The sequence below is a fragment of the Syzygium oleosum genome, unplaced genomic scaffold (assembly GCF_021117445.2).
Source record: "Syzygium oleosum isolate NSW1041296 unplaced genomic scaffold, Sole_v2.1 Sole_v2.01, whole genome shotgun sequence".
Lineage (NCBI taxonomy): Eukaryota > Viridiplantae > Streptophyta > Magnoliopsida > Myrtales > Myrtaceae > Syzygium > Syzygium oleosum.
In genome coordinates, this window is record NW_026607485.1 from 22261656 (window position 1) to 22285404 (window position 23749).

The following is a 23749-nucleotide window of genomic DNA, read 5'->3' on the forward strand; positions in this document are numbered from 1 at the left end:
AAAGAACAGGGGACCGTGCAGCGAGCTTCGAATCTGGAGAAGAATTCCTCAATCATGTTCAAAGAGTTGACAGTCACAACTGGCTGTAGCCAAGTTAATCTCATAGTTCAGCACCTCTGTTTGTCAGCGTCATAAGAGGAGACGGGGTTAATTATCTCGGGGTCATTAAGCTAATAATTATTCATTACCAGACATGTTTCGGTCTGGTAGTAATCCTCAATTAAAGATTATCTATCAGATAAATCTCGCTCATATTTTCCAATTACCTAAGTGGGTCTAGACCTGCAAAACAAAACATTTAGGGTAAGTCGCTTCATCCATGCTTTCATTCAGGGTTAAGACGAGTAGAGTAATAGAAGAGGACCGAGAGGATACCATAGGCATGTATAACTCAAGAAACCACACCAAACACAGTTTTTGAGTCGCAAATATGTCATTTTTACCCCAACCCACACAATTCAACACACCTCTCACCCTACAGCAGGACAAAAACCAGTATGTATACCTTCCATGTTGCAAACACGGGTTACAGGGCCAAGTTTCTCACTTTTCACATCCCCAAAATCAGCCTCCATGCTGCGCTATCTTCCTCTCAAGGGCGCCCTTATCAGCACCAACTAGCTTGTCGACCTCTTTGCCATCTCTCACGAAGAAGAAAGAAGGGACGTTGCTGATATTCCAACTGGCAGCCACATCCCTTGCCTCATCAATGTCGACTTTGAGGAATACCACTTTCGGGTATTTTGCGGCTAGGCTAGTAAAAAGAGGAGAAATGAAGCGGCAGGGCCCACACCAGGTAGCAGTGAAGTAAAGGATGGCCAGGCGGGATGTTCTTGAAGCAGCATTCAATTTGGAATCCAGTTCAGGATGAGAGTGGATGCCAATTACTTGCCCTGTCAAGAGCAAGAACCAAAAAAAACAAAGAAAAAAAGAAAGAGCAAGAACCATATCAATGTTACGTTCCAAGAAAATTGATCAGAGGAATCATCACGATCAGTTTGCTCATGAGGAAAGAAATTTTGGGGAACTGCTCTTATGAGTGTACAGCAATCTCCAACCACAGGTCGAGTACACTTTATCACAAAAAATAGGTGCTGGGAAAAAAACACTAGAATTGTCTGAAAATGACAAATTAAAAACAAGAAGAAAATCCGGTCTCAGGTTTTAGTTTGCAATTAATCCTTTCAAGTGGAGTCCTAATAAGCATTAAATAATGAAGGATGCCAGTGATAAATTAGATATAAAACATAACAATGATGCTCACCATCCTTGAGAGCGGTTGAAGCGTCCGACTCCTGCAACAAGTGAAAAATAATCCTAAATTTCAGAGTAAGAGCAAAGGTGAAGGTTATGCAACTCTAGAGGACTCGAAGGGACTTGCATATTCACTTTCAACTCAATTGACAATCTCATGACTCTCATCAAACCCCAAAAGGTAAGTCAAAGAAATAGCCATGCGCAAACAGACTCAGCAAGGGGCATGGAAAAGCCAACAGTTTCGCTTGCTTTTGGACCCCGACAGCAAGGTCATGATACCACTATTGCTACTACTGCACATGGACCACAAGCAAAGCACTGTAGAAATTGAGGACACAAAGCTATGGTTGAGTTAGCCCCGACCATGATCATTTCTTAAGTACTAAGGATCAATTAACGAGGCATATGAAAGATTACGTGAAAATAAAATCCCAAATAGAAAAAAAGTATGTATTGTCATCTCACTTCAGCAGTGCGCTGGCGTTGCCGCTCACGTTCAGCCTTTTTTCGCTCCTTCTCTTTACGCAAGCGTTGATACTTTCTGCGATGCTCTTCTATTTTGCGGGCATTGGGTTCAACCTGCAAATCCATACGGAATCTTAAACATAAATCCCTCAGCAGCTCAAGCGTCTCAACTCTAAAGGAGTCGGAGAGTACAGTACCTTCTTGAGCACCATGCTAATTTCCTCGTCATGATCTATATTTGAAGCTACATGCAGATCACTGGCTGCTTCCTCCCACTTACCCAGTATGGCCCTCGCCATCCCTCGTGCTTTGTATCCTTTTGCTGAGTCAGGGTTAATCTATGAAAAAGATAGAGGAGCTTCATCACTCCAATTCAGACACATAAGAAACATCCACAAGTCACGCTCATCCAAATGCAAACCTAAGCAGTAAAGCTGAATCACCAAAAAGTCTATGAACACCCACCTGTAAAGCTGCCTCTGCATCACGAATAGCAGCATTTGGCTTCTTCAATTTGACAAAGACGCTAGCTGGATGGAAAAAAGAGAACTGCTAAGGAGAAGCCACCAAGCCACACGTATACTGAGACTGCACTATTCAGTATAAACGCATGGGAATAGATGTTACCTCTAGTCGCATATAGTATTGCTGAACCTGGATTCAACATGATCGCCTCTGTTAGGTGTTCTATGGCTTCATCCAGCTTACCTGGGAAGTACAAGCAATTTAAACAGACAGATAATTCTCCAGCAAGAGCACTTGAGGAATTTTAGTTAAAAAGCCCAAATAATGTTAGCTTAAATATCATGCCTTCTGACATTGCATTCACAGCTTTTAATTTTTCCATTTGTGCGGCGTCCTGCTTTTCTTCTGTGACTTCGATAGAAGGGTTTCCCATCTGTAATTAGAAAATCTGCACATTCACTTTTCTACAGAGGAGAATCCTAAAGCTGCTTCTCCCGGAAATCTTTTCCACCGCTCACCTTTTGCGGAGGATCATCATCAGGTGCTACGGTGTCAGATTCGTCTAATTCAATATCAGATTCAACAAAGCTATCATCATCATAATCCATTTCCAAATCAGTTTTGTTCGCATCAGACCCCGAGCCTGGCATGCCACGGCTCTCCTGTCACATTGAGAACTAGATTATTGCAAGCATGAAGAGAGAGATTACGAATTCAAGCACTCTTTCAAGTACACAAAGCCAAAAATCAAGAAAACTGTCATGCAAATTCTTCGAGACACAGTATGATTGGCTATATAAAAAGTGCTAATGCAAGTGACGAACCACATGCGGGTCGATGCAGGCATTAGACCAGGTTGCAATTTCAATTCCCCGAGGGAGATTTTTATCAGCTCGCCCGAAGCTATGGTCCATCTAAAGAGTTTGCCAGTTCAGATTTAAGTTCAGTAACTTTAGGTGTCTTAGTAGAAACCTGGATTATTTTGGCACAAAAATATATGACTTCTTCCGAAAACTATGACCATTACATCCAAAAGAACTTAACTTTGCGGTTGCTCAATGTCGTAGTTTCTCCCAAGCTTTCTTTACTTTTGTTAAACCTCGACCTGATTCTGAACGCCAATTTTATGAATCCAAAGTACCTTTCTTAACGGCATGCTCCAGTCATATCATATGGTCCATATATAAAGTCTTTGAATAGTCAAATACTTTTGCCTTTCTTGTGATTGGAAAACTACGCGTCAATTGCATTTCATTTTGCTTTCCCGTCGACTAATTCTTCCACCGATCATTTCGAGGTCAAACATTTTTCCCAACTCGCCAACTTTCTGCGAAATAAAATGCACCCCAGATGCACAATTCTCATTCTATTCAGCAAGCAAACGTACGAACACCCAGCAAACCGAAAAACGTGTGGTCGATGCAGCCAATTATACTAGAGAGACAGCACTTCCTGGCCAGCGAGTACACGAAAGAACCGTGTAAAGAGCGAGCATTTCAGGAGCAAGTTTCTCACTGATTTCGCGGCGGGCGGGATTCGAGCACCTAAGCTGCAAACAAAACACGCCACGTTCTTGAAACAATTCCCAAACACAGAAAAGAGAGAGAGAACATGTCGCACGGCAGGCAGGCTGAAACGTACTGACATGCTCCGTAATGATACAAATTGTGGATTCCCTTTCGGGCTTATCTATCTACTACCCAGCTGACCATCCAGCATCAGCAGCCTCGCTGAGCGATCGACCGATTCAGAACGGCGGGGGAAAAAAAACACACAAACGCGAGAGCGCGCGCGCCCCCCCGTACGGGGACGCTCGAGACACGGTACCTCTGAAGGTAGGACTTGAAGAAGGCGAGCGAAGGATCGTGGAGGATGGAAGGATCCGACCTGCACTGGCGGATGAAGTACCGCAGCTCGTCTATCTTCTCCGTCTCCATCTCCATCGCTCTCGCTCTCTCTCTTCTCTCTCTCGCTCTCTCTCTCTACTGTGTTCTGGCGGTGTCGAGCGACGGAGGAAGAAGTGCGGGAGACGCGCCGCGGCAACCGGAATTCTCTAGAAACCGCCGCCGTCGGGCCTCCCGGGCCGGGCCTCTTTTCGGGTCCACGAACGGGCTTTCCGGTGGGTTCGGTCGGCCCGGCCCGAACCCACAGGCTTCACAGCGATTGCAACCGGTGGTTTTTGCCCTTTCCAAAGCGATAAAAACTTTAAAACGTTGCTTATTTTGGCCAAAAAGTCAAACATATTGACTGGACTTCGAAATAATTAGGGAAAATGGCACGAATGGTCTCTAAACTTTGGCTCACTGTATAATGTGATCCCTGAATTTTTTGTACATGTTTAATTTAGTCATTGAACTATATGAAAATATTAATTGTTATCCCTAATCATGAAATAATAGAAGAACAACATTGAACATGTACCAAAAATTCAGGAACCACATTGAACAAATTAAGAAGTTTGGGGATCACATTGAACATTAAGCTAAGATTCATGGACTAAATTGCACATCAAGCTAAAGTTCGGAGATCATTTGTACCATCATCCTAGAAATTATCAAAAATCCTCTATATTGATATCTTGCCAAAAACAATATATGCACGTTTTGAAAAACTTCCGAGTGTTTCTTGTTATATAAAAATCAAATTACTTAGGCCGCATAGTTTCACAAAAGCAAAAAAAATTGAAAATGTTAAAATCATTTCGAATAGGCCGATACGAAAATCTGAATACGATATAGTTTTTAGGAAGACAAATTTTTAGTTTTGGGCGCTCGCGTGACGATGGTTGGTCGGGTGATTATCACGATTGACATGAGGTGATCGGCATTGGCCGATGGGAAAGTTAAGGCATTGAGAGCACCTAAACACTTATCGTGTCGTTTTTTTAGTACACGAAATTCATGATGATTCAACATTTCGAGAGCATTATTATAATTATATAAAAGAAAAATGGAAGTAGTTGTGAAGTAAGGTTAAGGTCAACTTGTAAGGTAAATCCAGAAATGCATGCTGAACTCCTAATGAAAAGTTTGTCCCTAGATAAACGATTTCACAGCCGTCATCACACCGCCACGAGTCACCGTCACGACACCGACCGCCAAGTTAACGACGCACAGAGCGATCGCCCCCGTTTATCGCCTCCACCGCGTGACATCCCGTGGCGATGCCACCAAAACCGCAGTAATTAAGAATTGGATTAAGTCACCAAACCTTTCATTTGAGTGATTTAAGAAAGGAGGATTCCGTACACAAGTCCTTGATAGAAAAAGATCGTTTTACAGCAAACGAGATGGAGCTTGTCAGGACGGCCCACCAGCTTTTGACCATTGGTTTTCGTCTCACTGTCCAATGCATGAACTCTGCACATACCAATCAACATGGAATGAACAAACAAAGGCAGTGCAGATTGGTGGCAATTGCTCAAGATCCTTCCAGTTTGACCGAGTGCAATGAAGCAGTGAAGCAGCACAGATCAAAGATGGAAGTCTTCAAGGCATGTGAGTATCTGCAGTTCAAGTAGTACCAGCGCTGCAAATCCAATCTGATGCAGCACAGATCGCGCTCCATTCGAATCGCCGCATCGCCCATAAAACACTTCGGCAATATGAGGAAATTCCTTGAATTATGTTTACGCTAGGCTCGAGCCGGAACAAAACTTTAACCATTACACAGCAACATAGGAAGGGCACGATGAAATCGCATGGTTTTCAACAAATCGGATCGAGAAAGACAGCAGATAAGGAGGGTAATAAAAACATAGGACTGAAAGGCATACGACTAGTGACTTTCAACCAAGAGTCATGGCTGAAAAGATCCATCTTGGACCTAAAAAGAGAAGGAATTGCTGATGATGGCATTGGCTGGCTCGCGTTTAAAAACCCGAGTCGGGATTCCCATGCCCAGAATCATCGTCGAAAACGGTTGCTATGGCTTCTGGTTGATGTCTATGTGATGACAGGAAGCGGTGGAATTGGTAGAGCGGCTAAAGCTGTCCGAAGCTGAGTCGGTACGATCTGGAGATCTCTTGCCCGGGGCATAAGGCGACGTGCTCATCGCCCTGAATACAAACAGAACTTAGGTTTAGGGCTAAAAATATCACGAATGTTTAGCTCAACCCGCTTCGATTCACATTGAACAGTGCCTATGATCAGAGACCGAATGAATGATCCAGAGAGAGTATCATCCAACAGTCTAAACCAAACATCGGCAGAAGAAATGAATTACGAGTGAAGGTTTCGGTACATAATACTGACCTTTCTTTGCGCTTCTCTAGAAATCGAGCCAAGGATGCCTTCCGAGCCTGAGGTAGAGCAACTGCGAGACAACAATTAGTTTCACCGATTTGATTCAGTCTTGAAATCAGCTGATTGGTAATTATCAGAAAGCTCCACCCAAAAGATTTAAGAGAGTGATACAACGACATACCGGCCGGAAAAATAGTTGGTCTAGCGGGTGCAAGAGAAGTTATTGCTCTTGGAGTCTCAGGTCGTCTGATGGGCGTATCATAGGCTCCCAGTGTTTTTACTCTCCTCTGATCCACATTGCTCGGAACTGCAGAAAACGAGAGCATCGACGATCTTCCGCTCCCATTGAAATCATCAACAGGCCCAGGTCTGGTGATCGGTGCAATCGGCGCTTGAATTTGAGTCAATGGAACGGTCTTAGACCCAGTTGCAGAAGAACCGTTTCCAGCCAGCAACATGATCGCCCGAGCCTAAAATCAGGCCGAAACATTTTAGGCTGCCTGTCAATTTTGGAGGCTTAAATGGTAACACTCATCGAAAGAGCAAGAGATGTACACCTTTTCTGGAGATACATCATCGTACACATAAACCGAACCGCCGAAGAAGATGGTCAACTGGGCTGGTGCTGCAGGGGATCTCGTAGCATTCCTACAAAATAAGATCACCACTTTGACCGATCATCCATTGAACTTGCAGAGTTTCTGCTCCTTGCCAAGCATCAATCAGTTCAACAAACAAGCAGGAAGAAAAAAAACTAACAGACATCTGGATCACCTAGAATCCGTGAAGCCAACAAGAGAAGTCGAAGTCAGAGGAACTGATGCAGGAGGGACAAACGTAAATCCCCCGAGAGATGGCGGTTTTACAGAGGAGCAAATCACGTTTTGCTCTGTGGATGCCGCCACATGGGACTGAAGGACCGGAGTATTTGTGGCCACTTGACTGAGGTGCTTCGGGGAAGGGAAAGTCCTCGCTTCTTGAGGCCGGGAGATCGCCTGCGCATTCAAGTGCCGCTGAGGGTAAGCCGTCGTCACATAGTAGCTTCCTGCTTGTTTGTCGCCGAACCTATTCGTCTGCAAGCCACAGGAATTCAAAATCAGTTCTATGTTCCTTCACCAACAAGAAAGGAAAAGGACCAATGAGCGAAGCAAATGCTCCAAACTCCAAGCACGGCCCAAAAGGAATGTACTATGACTCGGATGTTTATAAAAGATCAAGCGCGAGTTCAGATACTTCGGAAGCTGAAACAATCGGACCAATGCATACCTCGACATCCAACCTAGATGTGGTCATAGATCGAGATGACGCTAACGAATCGCCGGCGCTTTTCCCCAGCCCGTCATCCGACGAGGCCTTGAAAGAAAGCAGCTGAAAAGGAGCAGAGCGCTCGTTCGAAAACGACCACTGCATTCCGGGTCCGTTTAGCTCTGCACAATCAAAACATTGACGCAAAAGAAATTGTCGATCCATCCTTAAAATCACTCGTCCATACGAACAAAACAACGGAGCAACAGCTAAGAGCTTTCACCGTACCTAGCGTTTGAATCACAGAGCGAAACCGAAGCAAAGTTTTACAGATTCAACTAAACAAACCAGAACACCTTCGCAGACACCAAAACCAGAAAACTTTCCTTCAAATGCAGAGAGCGAAACGCTGGTTCTTCCTCAAGAGCTCTATTGCTCGACACGTGAGATGAGCGCATTGAGCAACAGGGGAGGGAAAAAAAGGCTAAGTTCTAGGAAAGGAGGGGGGGACGTTCAACGTAGGAGGGCATCAACCGCAATATAAAACGCGCCTTAAAAACACTGAACGTGCACCATATAAAAATTCCCAAACTTTAAGATATAATTTACACATATGATCATCACTAACCACAGCTAATGCGCAAGAAAAGCTTTTGATTAAATCAAGAATTACTAAACTAAGGCCAGACGACCCACCAAGGTGCCGCAACGTGATTGGCCAAGACGAACAAGCTGCGAACCCCTTTTTTTTCTTTTCGCGATTTTTAATGCAAGGGGGCCGTGGTCCTCTCGGCCTAGATTCATGCAAAGAAAGCTACGAACCCCGTGTTACTTTAATTTCTCCGAATTTTATATTCGATTAAACAACTCGAAAAACCCTCTTCTTCTTCTTTTTTTTATTTTCATATAGTGAGTCTTGGTACGGATGCCCGCATCTACCTAGACCGGCGCTCTATAATGCTCGTGTAAATAAGATAGAAAAAAATCATCATCATCCTCCCCCTCTTTTTTAATAATTTAACGTGATGCACAAGTGGAATTGGTTAATGCAATCATGGCCAAAGATCGAATTTTTTTAAGGGCCACAGGGATAATAATAATAATAATATCATGGAAGATTGGAACACCTGACAAGACGCGGGTTATTAAATTCCACACAAGGACCACATTAACCGAGGATGAATTCACAAGCATGCCCTCGGTTTGGGATGAGACTCACAATAATGCCATTGGGGTTCACGGTTCACCCCATCTTCCATTTTGATCTTCCTCTACTCCGCCAAAGCTGTAGCCCACGAACTTATCCTCTATTTCCCTTTACATTGGTCTTGTCCAAACATGTCATGGCTTATGCCACAACAAACCAAAAAATCTAATCTCGCGTGCATCTCCGAAAGGTAGGGTCGAACGGTAATCTAAAGTCTGTTTAATAACGTTTCTGTTTCTCTGTTTTTCTGTTCTTTTGTTCCCCGGAACAGAAAAAGAATAGAAATCCCTTTAGTAACGTCAGTTAGTTGTTTTGTTCCCCAGAATAGAAAAGTGGTCAGGGAATATATTTGGAACAAAAATAAGATGTAAAAAAAATATACTTTTCTGTTTCTAGAACAAAAAAGAGAAACAAGATCAGCCATTTCTCTTTCACAAGATATTCTTGTACTAAACCCTAAACCCCAAATCATAAACTCAAAACCCTAAACCTTAACCCTAAACCCCAAAACCTTAAACCTCAATACCCAATCCCTAAAACCCAAAACATTAAAATCAAAAACCTGAAACCCTAAAACCCGAAACCCAAATCCCTAAACCCAAACGCAAACCCTAAACCTTCTAAACCCCAAATCCTAAAACTAAAAACCCAAACCCTAAAATCTCAAACCTAAAACTCGAAACACTAAACCCTAAACGCCAAAACTCCAAACCCGAAACCCGAAAACCTAAACCCTAAAATCGTAATTGCAAACCCTAAATCGCTAAATTGCAAAACCCCGAATCCTAAACCATAAACCCCAAATTTTAAATTGTAAACCCTATACCCTAAATCCCAAACCCCAATACCCAAAACCCTAAACCACTAAATCCCAAACCCTAAACACAAACCCTTAAACCCGAAACACTAAACCCAAAATCCGAAACTCTAAAACCTAAACCCTAAACCCTAAAATCCAAAACCCTAAACCTCAAATCCTAAACCTCAAAATCGAAATCCTTAAACCCTAACACCCAAATCCTAAAATCATACACCCTAAACTGCAATTTCCTTGACCACCACCCGGTATTTGCTTTGTCTATAAGGAGTAATTTTCTTTATGATTGTATTAAGGTCATCCAATAATATATCCTTATGCTATTTATAGTCCAATTTTATCCAAACATGAATTATTAAGTCTCCACCGACAATTTTATAATTAAATGAAAAAATTGGGAGTAGAAATTTTTAGTATCCTACCAAACGCATTTCTGTTCTTTTTCTACTCTGGGAATAGAAACTTTATGTAGTTACTAAACGAGTTTTTTTCTCAGAAACTTGTCGAGAGAATAAAATAGAAAAAACTATTTCTGAACAGAAATCGTTTTTGGGAACATAAACGTTACGAAACAGACCCCTAATATGTAGAGATGGAAGGAGCGCTTTCTCTTCCGGGGAGAAATCGATAGACGACACGCCTATAAATGTGGAAGCGGGGAGTTACAAGCCCGAGCATTTACCGACCCACACTACTCGTACATTAGAAATTGTTCACGTTCATTTGCAAAGATTGGACGCGGCACGCGTAGAGTGGCGCCCACTAATTCCGGGCATTGTACACCTTTCGATTTCTTTATGTCATAATATATATTTTTTACTTCTTCAAAGCACATTAAATAAAAAACCCTAGAAAGAGTACAAATAATGCTTGCCCGATATTCTCCTTCTCGAATCATTTGCCGAAGTCAAACATCTATTGACAGAGTCAGGCCACTCTATACCCTACAAACGCAAACTGTCCATTGGCCACGGAAGGTAGATAAGAAGACAAGAGATTATTCAGTGGGTAGAGCCAAGCATCCAGCTCATATAACATATCATAAAAAATCAAACAAGCACTTCAAACTTCAAAGGGCAGAAAAACATCAGCAAGATGAATACGGGCTGACAAGAAAACAGCAAACGGCATTAAAGAAAGGCATAAATGTCAGGACGAGCTGCAGATGAAAAACAAGCGTGCCTTAATTCTCCACAGCCATAACTCTCCCCGAAAACTTAGAACTGGCGCGCGCGCGCGCTGTGCGCGCTCCGCGCACCGCTCGAACGTCCGACACGAAACCCGGAAACCGATGAAGATCAAGAAACAGCCCTAGATCGAACGAAACCGTAGGACGTGGAAAGAGGGGGAGAGGGGAGAGAGAAATGGGGGCGTGTTGTACCAGGATTCTCGTCTCCTTTCTGGGGAGGAAGCCAATCCGTCTTCAGACCCAAGCCCAGAAAATCGCCGTCCATCTTGAACTCCAGCCCCGCTCGAACTTCTCTCTCCAACCTCAGAGATGTTGAGAGAGAAACACGTTGAACATATATGACAAAGAATCTCTCCCTCTCTCTCTCTGTCTCTCTCTCTCGCGCGCGCTGCTCGCGAAAGCAAAGAAGAGATTGAATCCAACGAGGATAAGAAGAAATGAAGAGAAAGATCGGGAGGCGCAGAGCAGAGCAGAGGCAAACTGAAGTAGCGCTGCGCAGACGCCGCAGAGAGAGAGAGAGAGAGAGACGTTTTTCAAGAGGTCATTCAAAGATGTAGGGCGAGGAGGGGGGAGACCCGTTTTGACCGTACGATCGCGGGTGACCGGCTGCTCCCGGTCGCCGAGCACGTGCGGCATCTCCCGGGCGTGGGCGCCAGGGGGGTGGGGGATTCCACCGTCACCGCCACGTGGCGGGATCCCCGTGTTTCTGCGCATTTACTGGGTAAAAAATTGCAGATAAATGCAGCCCGAAAACGGAAAGAGAGAAGGGGGGAAATTCCTTTTTTTTTTTTGTTAATTCTTCGATGGAAAAAAGGAATTGAATAATTTACGAAATGCGTCGTCATCGTTTTTCACGGGAGGAAAAAATTACCAAAATTGAGAAACCCCCGTAAAATATTTTTCCGAAAAACGATTACTTATATCGTTGAGAAAAAAATTAATTAACGGAAAAAAATTTCCATCGTCAGTAACAATCTATGTATAAGTGTACAAATATTAATTCTTACAGGTCCCCCGGGTTATTTTCGACCTCAGTTCCCGCGGTGCGCGATCTTATCTTCAATTTCGTGGGCTCTCGAGTGAAGATTTTGTTTTCCATTTGAGGCCCCCCTCGATTTAAGCTTGTAGGGGTCGATGTTCTCATTTGGACGTGGCGACGCGGTCGCACTAGGGTTCCTATCTTCGTATGTTACCATGTATGTTTGTATTCTTGCCGCTCTAAATATCTCGGCCAATGATGGGATAATTTCGGAAGTTTCCTAATCAATCCCACGAAATGAGGCCTGTCTCCTCTAAGTTCTTTGCACATGGGGCTCGAGCTTCGTGTCGTTGTTATCGCTCTATTATTGACCCAAAAAATCCCGCATAATGACGGTATCGTTTTAAAGTATTTTCCCGCAAAATACGACATGTCGCCACTAAATTCTCGACACGTCGCCCTTTTTTTATGTAAGGAAAATGGAGCATATTTGAGCCATTTAACAAAATTTTTTTTTTTGGGGTAAAACATTTAACGAAGTTTCTTGAGCATAGTTTAGTCGATAAATGATCCTCTAAAATTGGTATGAGAGAGAGAGAGAGGGGGGGGGAGAAATTGGTTTTAATGACGATTTGATTAGATACATTGTATGGAGGTTTTTTTTTGGTCAAAATATATGGTATGGAGGTTACGAAAATTAAAATTTAAGAGAACTAATAGCATTTGGAGTTGCTTGGTTTAGATTGATTGAAGCTTTAATTTTCTTAAGTTTTGAGTGTTCGTAATTTGATTCTTGGAGAATCGTCGAATTTCTCTTGCTTTGTATAAATTAGGGTTTGTGGAGTTGTTGACGTGCAAAGGAAATACTACGCAGATGTCGCTAATATTATGTTCGATTCTATGAGAAAGAGATTTTTATCTTGGTGTAATGCAGTCGCGGTGATGGCAGATCTCTCAAAGTCAGGGTTTTCGTGTATTTTTTTTCTATTTTCTCCATAAATAAATAGACAGGCACGTATTTATGCTTGAAAGTCACACGCAATACGCACGTGCTGACGGAAAAGCAAGTTGTGCGTTGGTTTCGTTTCATCACTAAAAATAAATATTCAAGTGAGATACACACATATTTTATCAAAAATTCAACCCTTTTCTTTTATAATTATAAGTTGAAAAGTCGTACATCTTAAATGCAATGCGGTAGATATCAAGTATTTTTATCATACTAAACGACCGTGATATGTCGTATCGCCGATACATATTATAAACTAATTAAAATAGCCGCAGAGTCCAAAAAGCAATAAATAAATAAATATATATAATCTTAAATTAAATAAAGTAGATGGCTTGGCTAAGTTGGTGAAAAGCCCCCACAGGCACTCAAATTATTCTTCTTTTTTTTTAGGTATTGAAATTATTCATTTATTTAATCGAGTCAAAAGCGAAAATAATTCACCATGTGATGTTTTTTGAGAATATAGAAACTCGTGGGCTAGAGCATGATAAAAGGCATGCATTGAAGAGATGGCATGTGATTGGCTAGCTTTTTTTTTTAAAATAAAAATCATGATTAAAAAAAAAAAAAAAACCACGCTGGTCCCCGGGCCTGCTGTCCCGCCACTCTTTTTGTCAACTTCCATATCTTATTAATTACTTTATTTCTATGTAATGGGTAGAGAAATAAGATAAAATAAAATATTGCGATTAATTAACTAAGTGGAGAGTGGTGAAGAAGAACGGCGATTGATGATAATTTTCGCTTTTAAATGCTAAACGACGAAAATAGTGTATGGTTCCATTCAAATGCCCTCATCAAGTCTGCTATGTATATCGAATATCCTCCTCACATTCTAAAACGTAACGTTGCTATGTCAATGTTGCATTAGATTTCGAGTTGCATCTATTGTCCGTACATAATTTAACTAGTCGTTATATCCTCGCCCATATTATTTCATCCTCAATATTGGGTTTCACTTTTTCCATGTAGATTTCGACTTAGGGAAATGCAAAATGGGAAATGCAAAATGTAAGTTTCTAATTATGAGGAGGATTTTTTTACGATGATTTGAATTCAAGGGATGATTTCGAAAACCTTATTTACTTTTTATTCCGAGATCAATTCGCATCTTGAGTATTGAAAACATAATATATCCATCTCCAAATAGAAACCCCAAATCTAAATATATCCATCTACTCTCAAACTCAATCAAGCCCCAAATCATTCTCTGCTTCTCCCTCTTTCTCCCTTACCTTACGCTCTCTTGCCCTACCCTCTCTTTCTCTCACCGCTGCTCTCTCTCTCTACCATGGGTTCCCACCACCGACCCCTGCCAACATCGGACTACCATATTCCCCGGCTGAGCTCTCTCTCTCTCTCCCATGCACACACAAACACTATGCTCTCTTCTTCTCCCTCTTCTCCGCCATGGTTGACTCAACAGATTTGAGTTGAGCTCGATGTCGGTGGAGTTCGACAGATCTATCGATAAAACTCGACAGATCTATCTAGCTCAATGCAGACGGAGCTCGACAGATCCGAGTTGAGCTCAACCTTGCTGAAACTTGACAAATCCGAGTCAAGCTCGACGGGTCGTGGCTCAACTGGGGTGGCGAGTGGGAATAGCTCGGCGGTGCCAAGAGGAGAGGAGCTGAGCAATGGGTGGGTTAGGGTTTTGGGCAAGTGGATTTTCATTATGGGTGGATTTGAAATAGTGGGAGGAGCAAAACCGAAAGGTAAATGACAAATTCACAAATAGGAAGGCGCAAAGGTTGAGTGTTCAAATCCCGGGTGCCGCAGGGTGACTTAACCGGTGCACGTGTATGGTGGCTAGCACGTGTCGCCCCCAGGGTTTACCTCCCGGCCGTCGGCCGTGCGGGGTTCCCTAGGTCACCAAAAAAGAAAAAAAAAACTTGGGATAATTATCGTAAGTTTTCAACACTCAATGTGAAAATTGATCCTTTTGATATCTTACCCTCATACAATTAAATAGCATAACTTGAATTTGAGGTACTTTAGATTGAGAGACCAAACGAAAAATCTCTCTCCCTTTTAGTGAACATTGAACGGTCATAACAGTGCTTGTATCAAAACAAGGCTAGTTTTAATATTGTATAAATGTATTGCCGCGACGAGGAATTATTAAATTGCTGTCAACCCTTTTCTTTTAGGGTTAATACCACGAAAAACTCCTAGCCAGTACATCCGTGATAAATTTACCCCAAACTATTTTTTTATCACAAAAAATCTCAAACTGGTACACCTATAACAATTTTATTCCGAACTAATTTTTTTACCACCAAAAACCCTAAACCGATACACATGTGACAATTTTACCCCTAACTAATGTTTTTCCCACCAAAAATCCCAAACTAGTACACCTATGACAAATTTACCCTCCATTAGTTTCTGTTAAATTTTACTGTCTAATTACTAAATTTGATGACATGTGGTAGTTGACGGGTGTACCGGTTTGGGGTTTTACCCCTTTTTTTGTCACAAGTTTATCAATTTGTGATTTTTCGTGATATTAATTCAATTTAACGGACACTAACGGAGGGTAAATTTGTTACAAATGTACTAGTTTGGGATTTTTAGTGGTCAAAAAATTAGTTCGGGGTAAAATTGTCACAAGTGTACCGGTTTTGGGTTTTTTACTGTAAAAAAATTAGTTCGGGGTAAAATTGTCACATGTGTACCAGTGTGGGGTTTTTGGTGGTCAAAAAATTAGATCGGGGTAAAATTATCACAGATATACCGGTTTAGAGTTTTTCATGGTATTAACCCTTTCTTTTATAATTATAAGTTGAAAAGTCATACATCTAAAATGCAATGAAGTCCATACGTAAACTTCTTTATCAAGTATTTTTCTCACACTAAAATATCGCGATATGTCGTGTCGCCTATACATATTATAAACTAATTAAAATAGGCTGCGGAGTCCAAAAAGCAATAAATAAATAAATAGATATATAATTTTAAATGAAATAAAGTAGATGACAGCCACTCAAATTATTCATTTATTTAATCGAGTCAAAAGCGAAAATAATTCACCATGTGATGTTTTTTGAGAATATAGAAACTCGTGGAGTAGAGCATGATAAAAGGCATGCATTGAAGAGATGGCATGTGATTGGCTAGCTTTTTTTTTAAAATAAAAATCATGATTAAAAAAAAAAAAAAAAGCCACGCTGGTCCCCCCGGTCCTGCTGTCCCGCCAATCTTTTTGTCAACGTCCATATCTTATTAATTACTTTATTTCTATATAATGTGTAGACAAATAAGATAAAATAAAATATTGCGATTAATTAACTAAGTGGAGAGTGGTGAAGAAGAACGGCGATTGATGATAATTTTCGCTTTTAAATGCTAAATCACGAAAATCGTCTATGGTTCCGTTCAAATGTCATCGTTAAGTTTGCTCTGTATATCGAATATTCTCCTCACATTCTAAAACATATCGTTGCTACGCCAATTTTGCATTAGATTTCGAGTTGCATCTCTTGTTCGTACATAATTTAACATGTTGTTATTTCCTTTGCCTTATTATTTCATCCTTGATATTGGGTTTCACTTTTTCGATCTAGATTTCGGCTTAGGGAAATGCAAAATGTAAGTTTAGAATTACGAGGGGGATTTTTTTTATGTGAAGTGCGGAGTTAATGGTGATTTTAAGTCGAGGGATAATTTCGAAAAACCTTATCTACTTTTCATTCCGATATCAATTTGCATCTTGAGTGTTGAAAACATAATATACCCATCTCCAAATAGAAACCCCAAATCTAAAAATATCCATCTACTCTCAAAGTCATCCAAACCCCAAATCATTCTCTGCTTCTCCCTCTTTCTCCCTTACCTTACGCTCTCTTGCCCTACCCTCTCTTTTTCTCACCGCTGCTCTCTCTCTCTACCATGGGTTCCCACCACCGACCCCCGCCAACATCGGACTACCATAGTCCCTGGCTGAGCTCTCTCTCTCTCTCTCTCTCCCATGCACACACAAACACTATGCTCTCTTCTTCTCCCTCTTCTCCGCCATGGTTGACTCAACATTTGAGTTGAGCTCGATGTCAGTGGAGCTCGACAGATCTGTCGATAAAACTCAATAGATCTATCTAGCTCAATGCAGACGGAGCTCGACAGATCCAAGTTAAGCTCGACCTTGCCGAAACTTGACAAATCCGAGTCAAGCTCGCCGGGTCGTGGCTCAACTGGGGTGGCGAGTGGGAATAGCTCGGCGGCGCCAAGAGGAGAGGGGCTGAGCAATGGGTGGGTTAGGGTTTTGGGCAAGTGGATTTTCATTATGGGTGGATTTGAAATAGTGGGAGGAGCAAAACCGAAAGGTAAATGACAAATTCGCAAATAGGAAGGCGCAACTTGGGATAATTATCGTAAGTTTTCAACACTCAATGTGAAAATTAATTTAAGGATGAAATGTGAGGATGCCTTTCGATAGCTGACCCTCGTGCAACTAAATAGCATAACTTGATTTTGAGGTACTTTAGATTGAGAGATCAAAAGAAAAATCTCTCTCCATTTGAGTGAACATTGAACAGTTAGAACAGTGCTTGTATCAAAACAAGGCTAGTTTTAATATTTTAAGAATTAGTCGAGACAAAAGTTCGAATGCTTGGATACTTAAGGGAACATAGGTGTGTTTGTGTACTGAGTTCAAAAGGCGAATCGCATTTTCTTTACGCGGATATAAATATAGCTTTCGCATTATAAATAATAGGACACAATAATTATTAATCATCTGACTCGTTAAGGTTTACTTATATTATATTTCCCACTAGACTCTGATACATGGTATGGAGGTTAAAATAATTACATTAAAAATAAATTAATAGCACTTGGAATTGTTTGGTTTATATTGATTGAAGCGTTATTTTTTTTTTCTCATGTTTCAAGTGTGCATAAATTGTTTCTTTAAGAATCATCAAATTTCTCATAACTTGCACGAATTAGGGTTTGTGGTGCTGTTGACATGCAAAGGAAATACGCAGGTAGGTACGACTTCTCTAAGTTAGGATTTTTGTACAAATTTTTTTCTTCATAAAAATAAAGAAGAATGCATATTTATGCTTGAAAGTCATGCGCAATATGCACTTGCTAACGGAAAAGTAAGTTGTGCGTTGGTTTTTATTTCGCAACTAAGGTCCCGTTGGGTTCAGTATTCCCAAGGGGCTTTCGGCCTCAAAAGCCCCTTAGTAAGTATTCCCAATGGGCTTTCAGCCAAAAGCCAGCATTGGGAATGCTCAAAGCCCAAAGCTGATCTGGACCAGCTTTGGGCTTTCCAACTTTTTTGCGCCCAAACTACTTTCACTTATTTTGGCTTATTCCGATTTTGCCCATCTTATCACTGTTCATCTTTTACGCGAGGACGGCCGACACTAAATCGGGCCAACGAGGTTGCACGACCCAGGCGACAGCCGCCTAAGGTCACGTGACCGCCTAGGCACTGCCGGCTTGGGTCGCGCAACCCCGTCGCCTGGGGTCATGCGACGCAGGTGGCCGTCGCCTAGGTCGCGCGATCTCAGGCGACGGCCACCGGCAACAAATCTCGCTCGTCGGGGGTCGCCCGACCTCGGACGACAACCACCGATGCCAGATCTAGCTCACCGACGGCCATAGGCCTTCGCCTGCTCCGACGAAGGGTAGGGTAAGTTTTTTTTTTAATAAAAAAGAAAATTTTCAAAGTTCTTTGCAAAAAAGAATTTGCCAAACACTACTTGAGCTAAAGTAGCTTCACAAAGGATTTTTTATCAAACGTCATTTGCATTTCTCCTATAGACTTTAACGTAAAGGTATTTGCATTCCTCCAAGTCTCATTTGCAAAGTTAAATCAAACGGGCCCTAAATAAAAATTCCAACCGAGACATGCACGCGGTGGTAAAAAATTCAAGGGCAAACATGTAATTTCGCAAAGTTTGAGGAAAATGTATAGACGTATTGCCACGAGGCCGAACAACTAAATTATAGTCGTAGACAAAAAAAAATTCTAGTCAATCCTTTTTTTTTATTCTAAATCGAAAAGTCATACATCTTAAACACAATTAGGTGTTCTACGTAGGCTTTCTTTATCAAGTGTTCTTCTCACGCTAAACAATTGAGATATGTTATATTGGCGTACATATAATACTAATTTTTTTTTGGTCGAAATATAATACTAATTAAATAGGCCACGATATCCAAACAGCAATTAAAAAAATTAATCAATTAATTAGTAAAATCAAATAAAGAAGATAGATGGCTTATTAAGTTGGTAAATATCCCCTACGCCCAACTCAATTATTTATTTATTTATTTAATTGGGTCAAAAGCAAAAATATTGACCATGTGATTTTGAAGAATAAAGAAATCTCGTGGACTCGAGCGTGATAAGAGATATTTATATTTATTGGCACGAGAAAGCATCGCATCGAAGAGAGGGCACGTGATTGGCCAGCTTTCTTTAACAAAAACAAAATGATATTATAAAAAAATAAAAAAAAAAACACACCGCGTCTCAGCCGTCGCCGTCGGTCCCCACAACCCGATCTCCTCAACACGGCGGGGTCACCGGCGACCAGTCCCCGCCCTCCTTTATGTCAACGTCCGTATCTTATTGTTTGATTTAGTTCTATATTACGGATAGGCAAATAAAATGAAATATAAAGGATTGCGATGCTCTATTTTTTGTTTCTAGGGTTTTATAGGTTTAGTCAATTTCTCGATTCGGAGCCCGATACATCACCAAGAGAAAGAGTCTGAATTTCAGCCCGTGAGCATATTCAACTAGAGTTATCTTCACACGGTAACCTAAGCCGATAAGTTAGGAATTAACTATAATGTATTAATCGTTCCATCTTCCATCAATTATCTAAATAAACTTCTTAAAGAATGCTTTACTTTTTCTCTGTCTATTTGTGTAAAGCAAATGTGCATGCACTTCCTAAAAGAAGGGGGACAGTGGGTGTGCCTAGTGCTATTAGACTATTAGTACGAGCCCCATCTAAAAAAAAATTTCAATATAAATGGTTTAGTGTCGAGCACGCAATAGATATGCAATGAGGAAAAAAGATTAGGAGATATATATATATATATATATATATATATATATATATATATATAAAAAATAGAAAAAGGTTAGCTATTTGTTTAGTCGAAAAATGGGTGGGGATGGTTATTTTTTGCTTAGAGCAAGTGGGTGTTTGAGTAATGGATTGAATATAATTGTTATTTTTGTTATTGTTTTGTGAAGAGAAGTTTTGGAAGGGATAGAAGTAAAGACCAAATGGTGTTTATTTTTTTTACTTAGATTTAAAGATTAGATGGAAAAATATGGCTACAGATTAGATAGCAGGTCCAGCGTGCGCTACACGCACCATATAACATTAGATTGCGCTGGCAATGTCCACTTAGAAATTTCATACCGAGTTTTGGAAAACTTACATTTGCAAGAATCTCACGTCCAATGTTGATGGGTGGATTTCAACTGGCGGGAGTTCGCAAAACCGGAAGGACAACGGCACACTTATAAACAGGACCGGAAGCTAGACTTGATTTGGGATGCTAATTATAGGTTTTCAAAACTTAACGTGTAAATTAACGCGATGATAAAATGTGAGTTGGTTTTTTTTTTCTGCACATTCCCCTCATAAACTTAAATATCGTAACCTAATTTTGAGTTTTGAGGTACTTTGGATTGAGAGGCCAAAAGAGAATCCTCTCTCCATTAGCGACCTTTGAACGGTCAGAAAAGTGCTTGTATAAAAAATAGGGTTAATATCACAAAAAAAAAAACCCTAAACTGATATATCTGTAACAAATTTACCCCGAACTAATTTTTTGATCACAAAAACCCCTAACTGGTACATCGTGATAAATTTACCCTCCGTTAATTTCCGTTAAATTTTACCTTCAAATTTCTGAATTGAATGATACGTGGCAGTTGATAGGTGTACCAGTTTGGGGTTTAACCCTCCATTTGTCACAAGTATAACAGTTTGTGATTTTTCGCGATATTAATTCAATTTAACGAAGGGTAAATTTTTCACAAATGCACCACTTTGGGATTTTTTATGGTCAAAAAATTAGTTTTAGGTAAATTTGTTGCAGGTATACTAGGTTAGGATTTTTCATGATATTAATCCTTAAAAATAAGGCTAGTTTTAATCTCTTACTCCATGAAAATTAGTAGCAAAATAAGGCTAGTTTTAATCTTTTACTCCACGAGAATTAGTCAAGAGAAAAGTTCGATCACTTCGATAATAAAGGGAACATGTGTATATACCGAGTTCAAAAGGCGAAACATTCTTAAATATATTAGGAGCAAATATCCAAAGAGCGCTACACGCATCGTCAACTACTGAACTGTCCATAACAAATCATACGCGCTAATTATTACACATCACATCGGTTGATACGACTTAATAAAGTACTTAATTTTCATCTTTCTCCCGGACTCCTCCGATGCACCATGAATGCTTTTCGGGAGTGAGAATCTTTCACTTCCTGTGAAGCTCCTTTTTGTCTCGATAAATCTCAATACTCGATTTATCGAAATGAGACTTCGATCGAATGTCGAGATTTACGGAGACGTCAAGTAGAGCGATAGAGAGTGATCTCCCTATGTTTTTTTCCCGAGACCGTGGCATTACATTCACAAGGAATTGGTGGTTGGCACGAGAAATGGCCAATTGCTTGCTTTATCGAGTGGGACATTCAATTGCTTGTTCTGTGTTCTGCACAATAATTGCCGAAAAATATATGCCACGGATTAAAATAATGAGGAAAATATTGGTTATTTATATTATGCATAAGATAAATATAATATATGATAGATGATATATATAATACAGATCCCACTTATCTCGACGGGTTCAACGATTATGTTCGGGTTCTTCGTGTCGATTTTTGGATGAATTTTTTTATGAACGTTGTTGTGTATGTTGAAAATCTCACATAGCTCGACAATGGCGATTTATATTCTCTTCATAAAGTTGTGGTCTCCTTCCACATCTAATACTATATCAGTGCCAGCTTTTGCCCCTTTGTTAGTCAAGTTTTTGAGTTGGACTTTTTAATAGTCATAATCAAACAAAATGTGGAACTTGTATATTTGTAACAAATTTATCATCCATTAATTTCCGTTAAATCGAATTAACACCACGAAAAATTACAAACCGTTAACGGAAGGTAAAACCTCAAACTAATATACTCGTAAAATTTAGCAAAAACTAACGGAGGGTAAATTTATCACGAGTGCACCAGTTTTGAGGTTTTGGTGGTCAAAAAATTAATATGAGATAAATTTATCATAAATGCACTAGTTTGCGGTTATTCGTGGTATTAACCCCTTGAGGAAACATAGAAGAATTTTTAGGAGATTTTGGTGGGGTTATGAAAATAGTTCGATTTATCCTAAACTTGTTTTTGGAATTTTATCGAATGAGGGGCATGTTTGGAAATTTTCTAAAAGTGAGACAAACCCTCCTTTTATTTTCTCAAATTCCAATAAATGTTTCCCTAATAGAAGGTGAGATTAGGGACTGATCAAATTAATACCCTGCTAATTAACAGCGGAGATGTCTCCAGGTGACAATTTTCCCCCAAGGAAAAGTAAAAGAAGCGGGCAAGCTGTTAAATGTACTGGGCCTAGAATGATATGGGCTTGGGTTGGGCCGGTGGATACGGGCCTTGATCTCCCAAAAAAAAGCCCGCCGGTCCAAAGGCCCTCCTCGGCTTACATAAAACGAAGTAAAAAAAGAGACAGTCGTCGATGATGGAATAACAATTGTTCTCAAATTATGCGTCGAATTCATACCATGCACCTTCGACAGTCAAGTCCACACAAAATGGTCCAGCCCATATAGGCCCTTGAAGGTATGAGCCACGGGCTCGCGGTCAAGCCGTTCGACGTTCAGTTCCGGTCGGATGCCGAGCCCGCTCCGCTCGGCAAACGAAGGGACAAGGAGGAGATGGAGCTGGGGTGCGGGAAATAGAGACGGTATCGAATTTCCCGTGAGAAAGGCGTCAATAGAGAGGTGGGGGGGAGGGTGGGAAACATTACAAATTACTGCGAACTCTTGTTCCCTACCCCCTCAAATTTTCCTCCCCTTCCTCCACCCGCAAATAGCATGTGAGCGGGGTTCGAACGTGTTTCGGCCCGATGGGGTTGGGCCGGCCCGTCTAGCCGAGACCCGATGATCCGGTCCGGCTGATGGCTAATCTCATCTCAATTGATTCAGGGCATCATCCATCAAGAAAAAAGAGGAGAATCTCGATCCGACCCAACTTCCTCTCCAAAACAGATAACATGGATTCGACCGATCTATCATATTTCCAATCACACATTTACAACGCGAGTGGCCGAAATATCTCACGATATAAAATCCCTAGACATACCAATCAATGGTAGCCAAAACCTTATTTTTAAGCCCGTCGAGCGGTGGTCAAACCCTATCCTCCCCACATTGGTAGTCTTCTTGGTAAGGACCGGTGGCCGAACTCTTCCACTGCCCTCCAAGGTTTACTTTTCTTCCAAAGTTGCAAAAAAAAAAGAGAAACAATATATTATTAATTATATGCCATATAAAGCAAAACCAAAAAGTAGCCACCGCCAAATCAAATCACGCCACACATCGCATACCATACATTATACACAAATTTCACTTCCATAAGAGAAAAAAAAAATTGGCCGAAAAAAAAAAATTTCCTTCCTTTTTTTTTTTTTCTTCCCTTCCTTTGTGGGGCTGGGTTTTTCAGTTCAAATTCCATAGTTTTTTTTTTTTACAGACAGTTTTGGAGTTGCAATTATCCTCCGACGACGAGATTTCCACACTCAAAAGTCGCATCTTCCTCCTCGTTGCTTCAACCCCATCTCTCGTCTCTCTTCTCTTTTCT

General features: G+C 40.9%; 2 protein-coding genes across 6 annotated transcripts; both read right to left on the reverse strand.

Moving 5' to 3' along the window:
• Window positions 1-119: 119 nt before the first annotated feature.
• Window positions 120-4327, reverse strand: LOC115690658 (TPR repeat-containing thioredoxin TDX). 4 transcript variants are annotated; one of them, XR_008816918.1, is made up of 11 exons: window positions 4015-4209; window positions 3703-3736; window positions 2706-2849; window positions 2533-2620; window positions 2350-2430; window positions 2188-2252; window positions 1920-2060; window positions 1723-1836; window positions 1265-1295; window positions 506-893; window positions 120-282 (listed from the first exon to the last, which is right to left on the reverse strand). XR_008816918.1 is itself a non-coding variant. In XM_030617090.2 (10 exons), exons 1-10 carry the CDS (start codon window positions 4128-4130, stop codon window positions 565-567), a joined length of 1143 nt encoding a protein of 380 aa, XP_030472950.1. In that variant the 5' UTR covers window positions 4131-4209; the 3' UTR covers window positions 367-564. The 4 variants fall into 4 exon arrangements, 3 of the variants coding, with proteins under 3 accessions (XP_030472950.1, XP_056168877.1, XP_056168873.1); XM_030617090.2 differs by lacking the exon at window positions 120-282 and having other exon boundaries at window positions 367-893; XM_056312902.1 differs by lacking the exons at window positions 120-282; window positions 3703-3736 and having other exon boundaries at window positions 367-893; window positions 4015-4327.
• A 1465-nt stretch (window positions 4328-5792) lies between these two features.
• Window positions 5793-11383, reverse strand: LOC115690659 (protein TIFY 6B-like). 2 transcript variants are annotated; one of them, XM_030617091.2, is made up of 7 exons: window positions 11082-11383; window positions 7698-7858; window positions 7206-7504; window positions 6989-7079; window positions 6613-6901; window positions 6441-6501; window positions 5793-6244 (listed from the first exon to the last, which is right to left on the reverse strand). In XM_030617091.2, the coding sequence occupies exons 1-7, from the start codon at window positions 11152-11154 to the stop codon at window positions 6112-6114; spliced, it is 1107 nt and encodes a 368-aa protein (XP_030472951.1). In that variant the 5' UTR covers window positions 11155-11383; the 3' UTR covers window positions 5793-6111. The 2 variants fall into 2 exon arrangements, with proteins under 2 accessions (XP_030472951.1, XP_030472953.1); XM_030617093.2 differs by lacking the exon at window positions 11082-11383 and adding an exon at window positions 7965-8150.
• Window positions 11384-23749: the final 12366 nt, after the last annotated feature.

Bases quoted from the DNA above. Each gene is read 5' to 3' on its own strand.
- LOC115690658 (XM_030617090.2), bottom strand. From the start codon at position 4,130: ATGGAGATGGAGACGGAGAAGATAGACGAGCTGCGGTACTTCATCCGC. The intron at 2,621-2,705 runs GTGAGCGGTGGA...TTCTAATTACAG, and splicing joins ATGATGATCCTCCGCAAAAG to ATGGGAAACCCTTCTATCGA. The intron at 1,837-1,919 runs GTACTGTACTCT...ATGGATTTGCAG, and splicing joins TTAGCATGGTGCTCAAGAAG to GTTGAACCCAATGCCCGCAA.
- LOC115690659 (XM_030617091.2), bottom strand. From the start codon at position 11,154: ATGGACGGCGATTTTCTGGGCTTGGGTCTGAAGACGGATTGGCTTCCT. The intron at 7,859-11,081 runs GTACAACACGCC...TTGATTGTGCAG, and splicing joins GAAAGGAGACGAGAATCCTG to AGCTAAACGGACCCGGAATG. The intron at 7,505-7,697 runs GTATGCATTGGT...TGTGGCTTGCAG, and splicing joins CATCTAGGTTGGATGTCGAG to ACGAATAGGTTCGGCGACAA.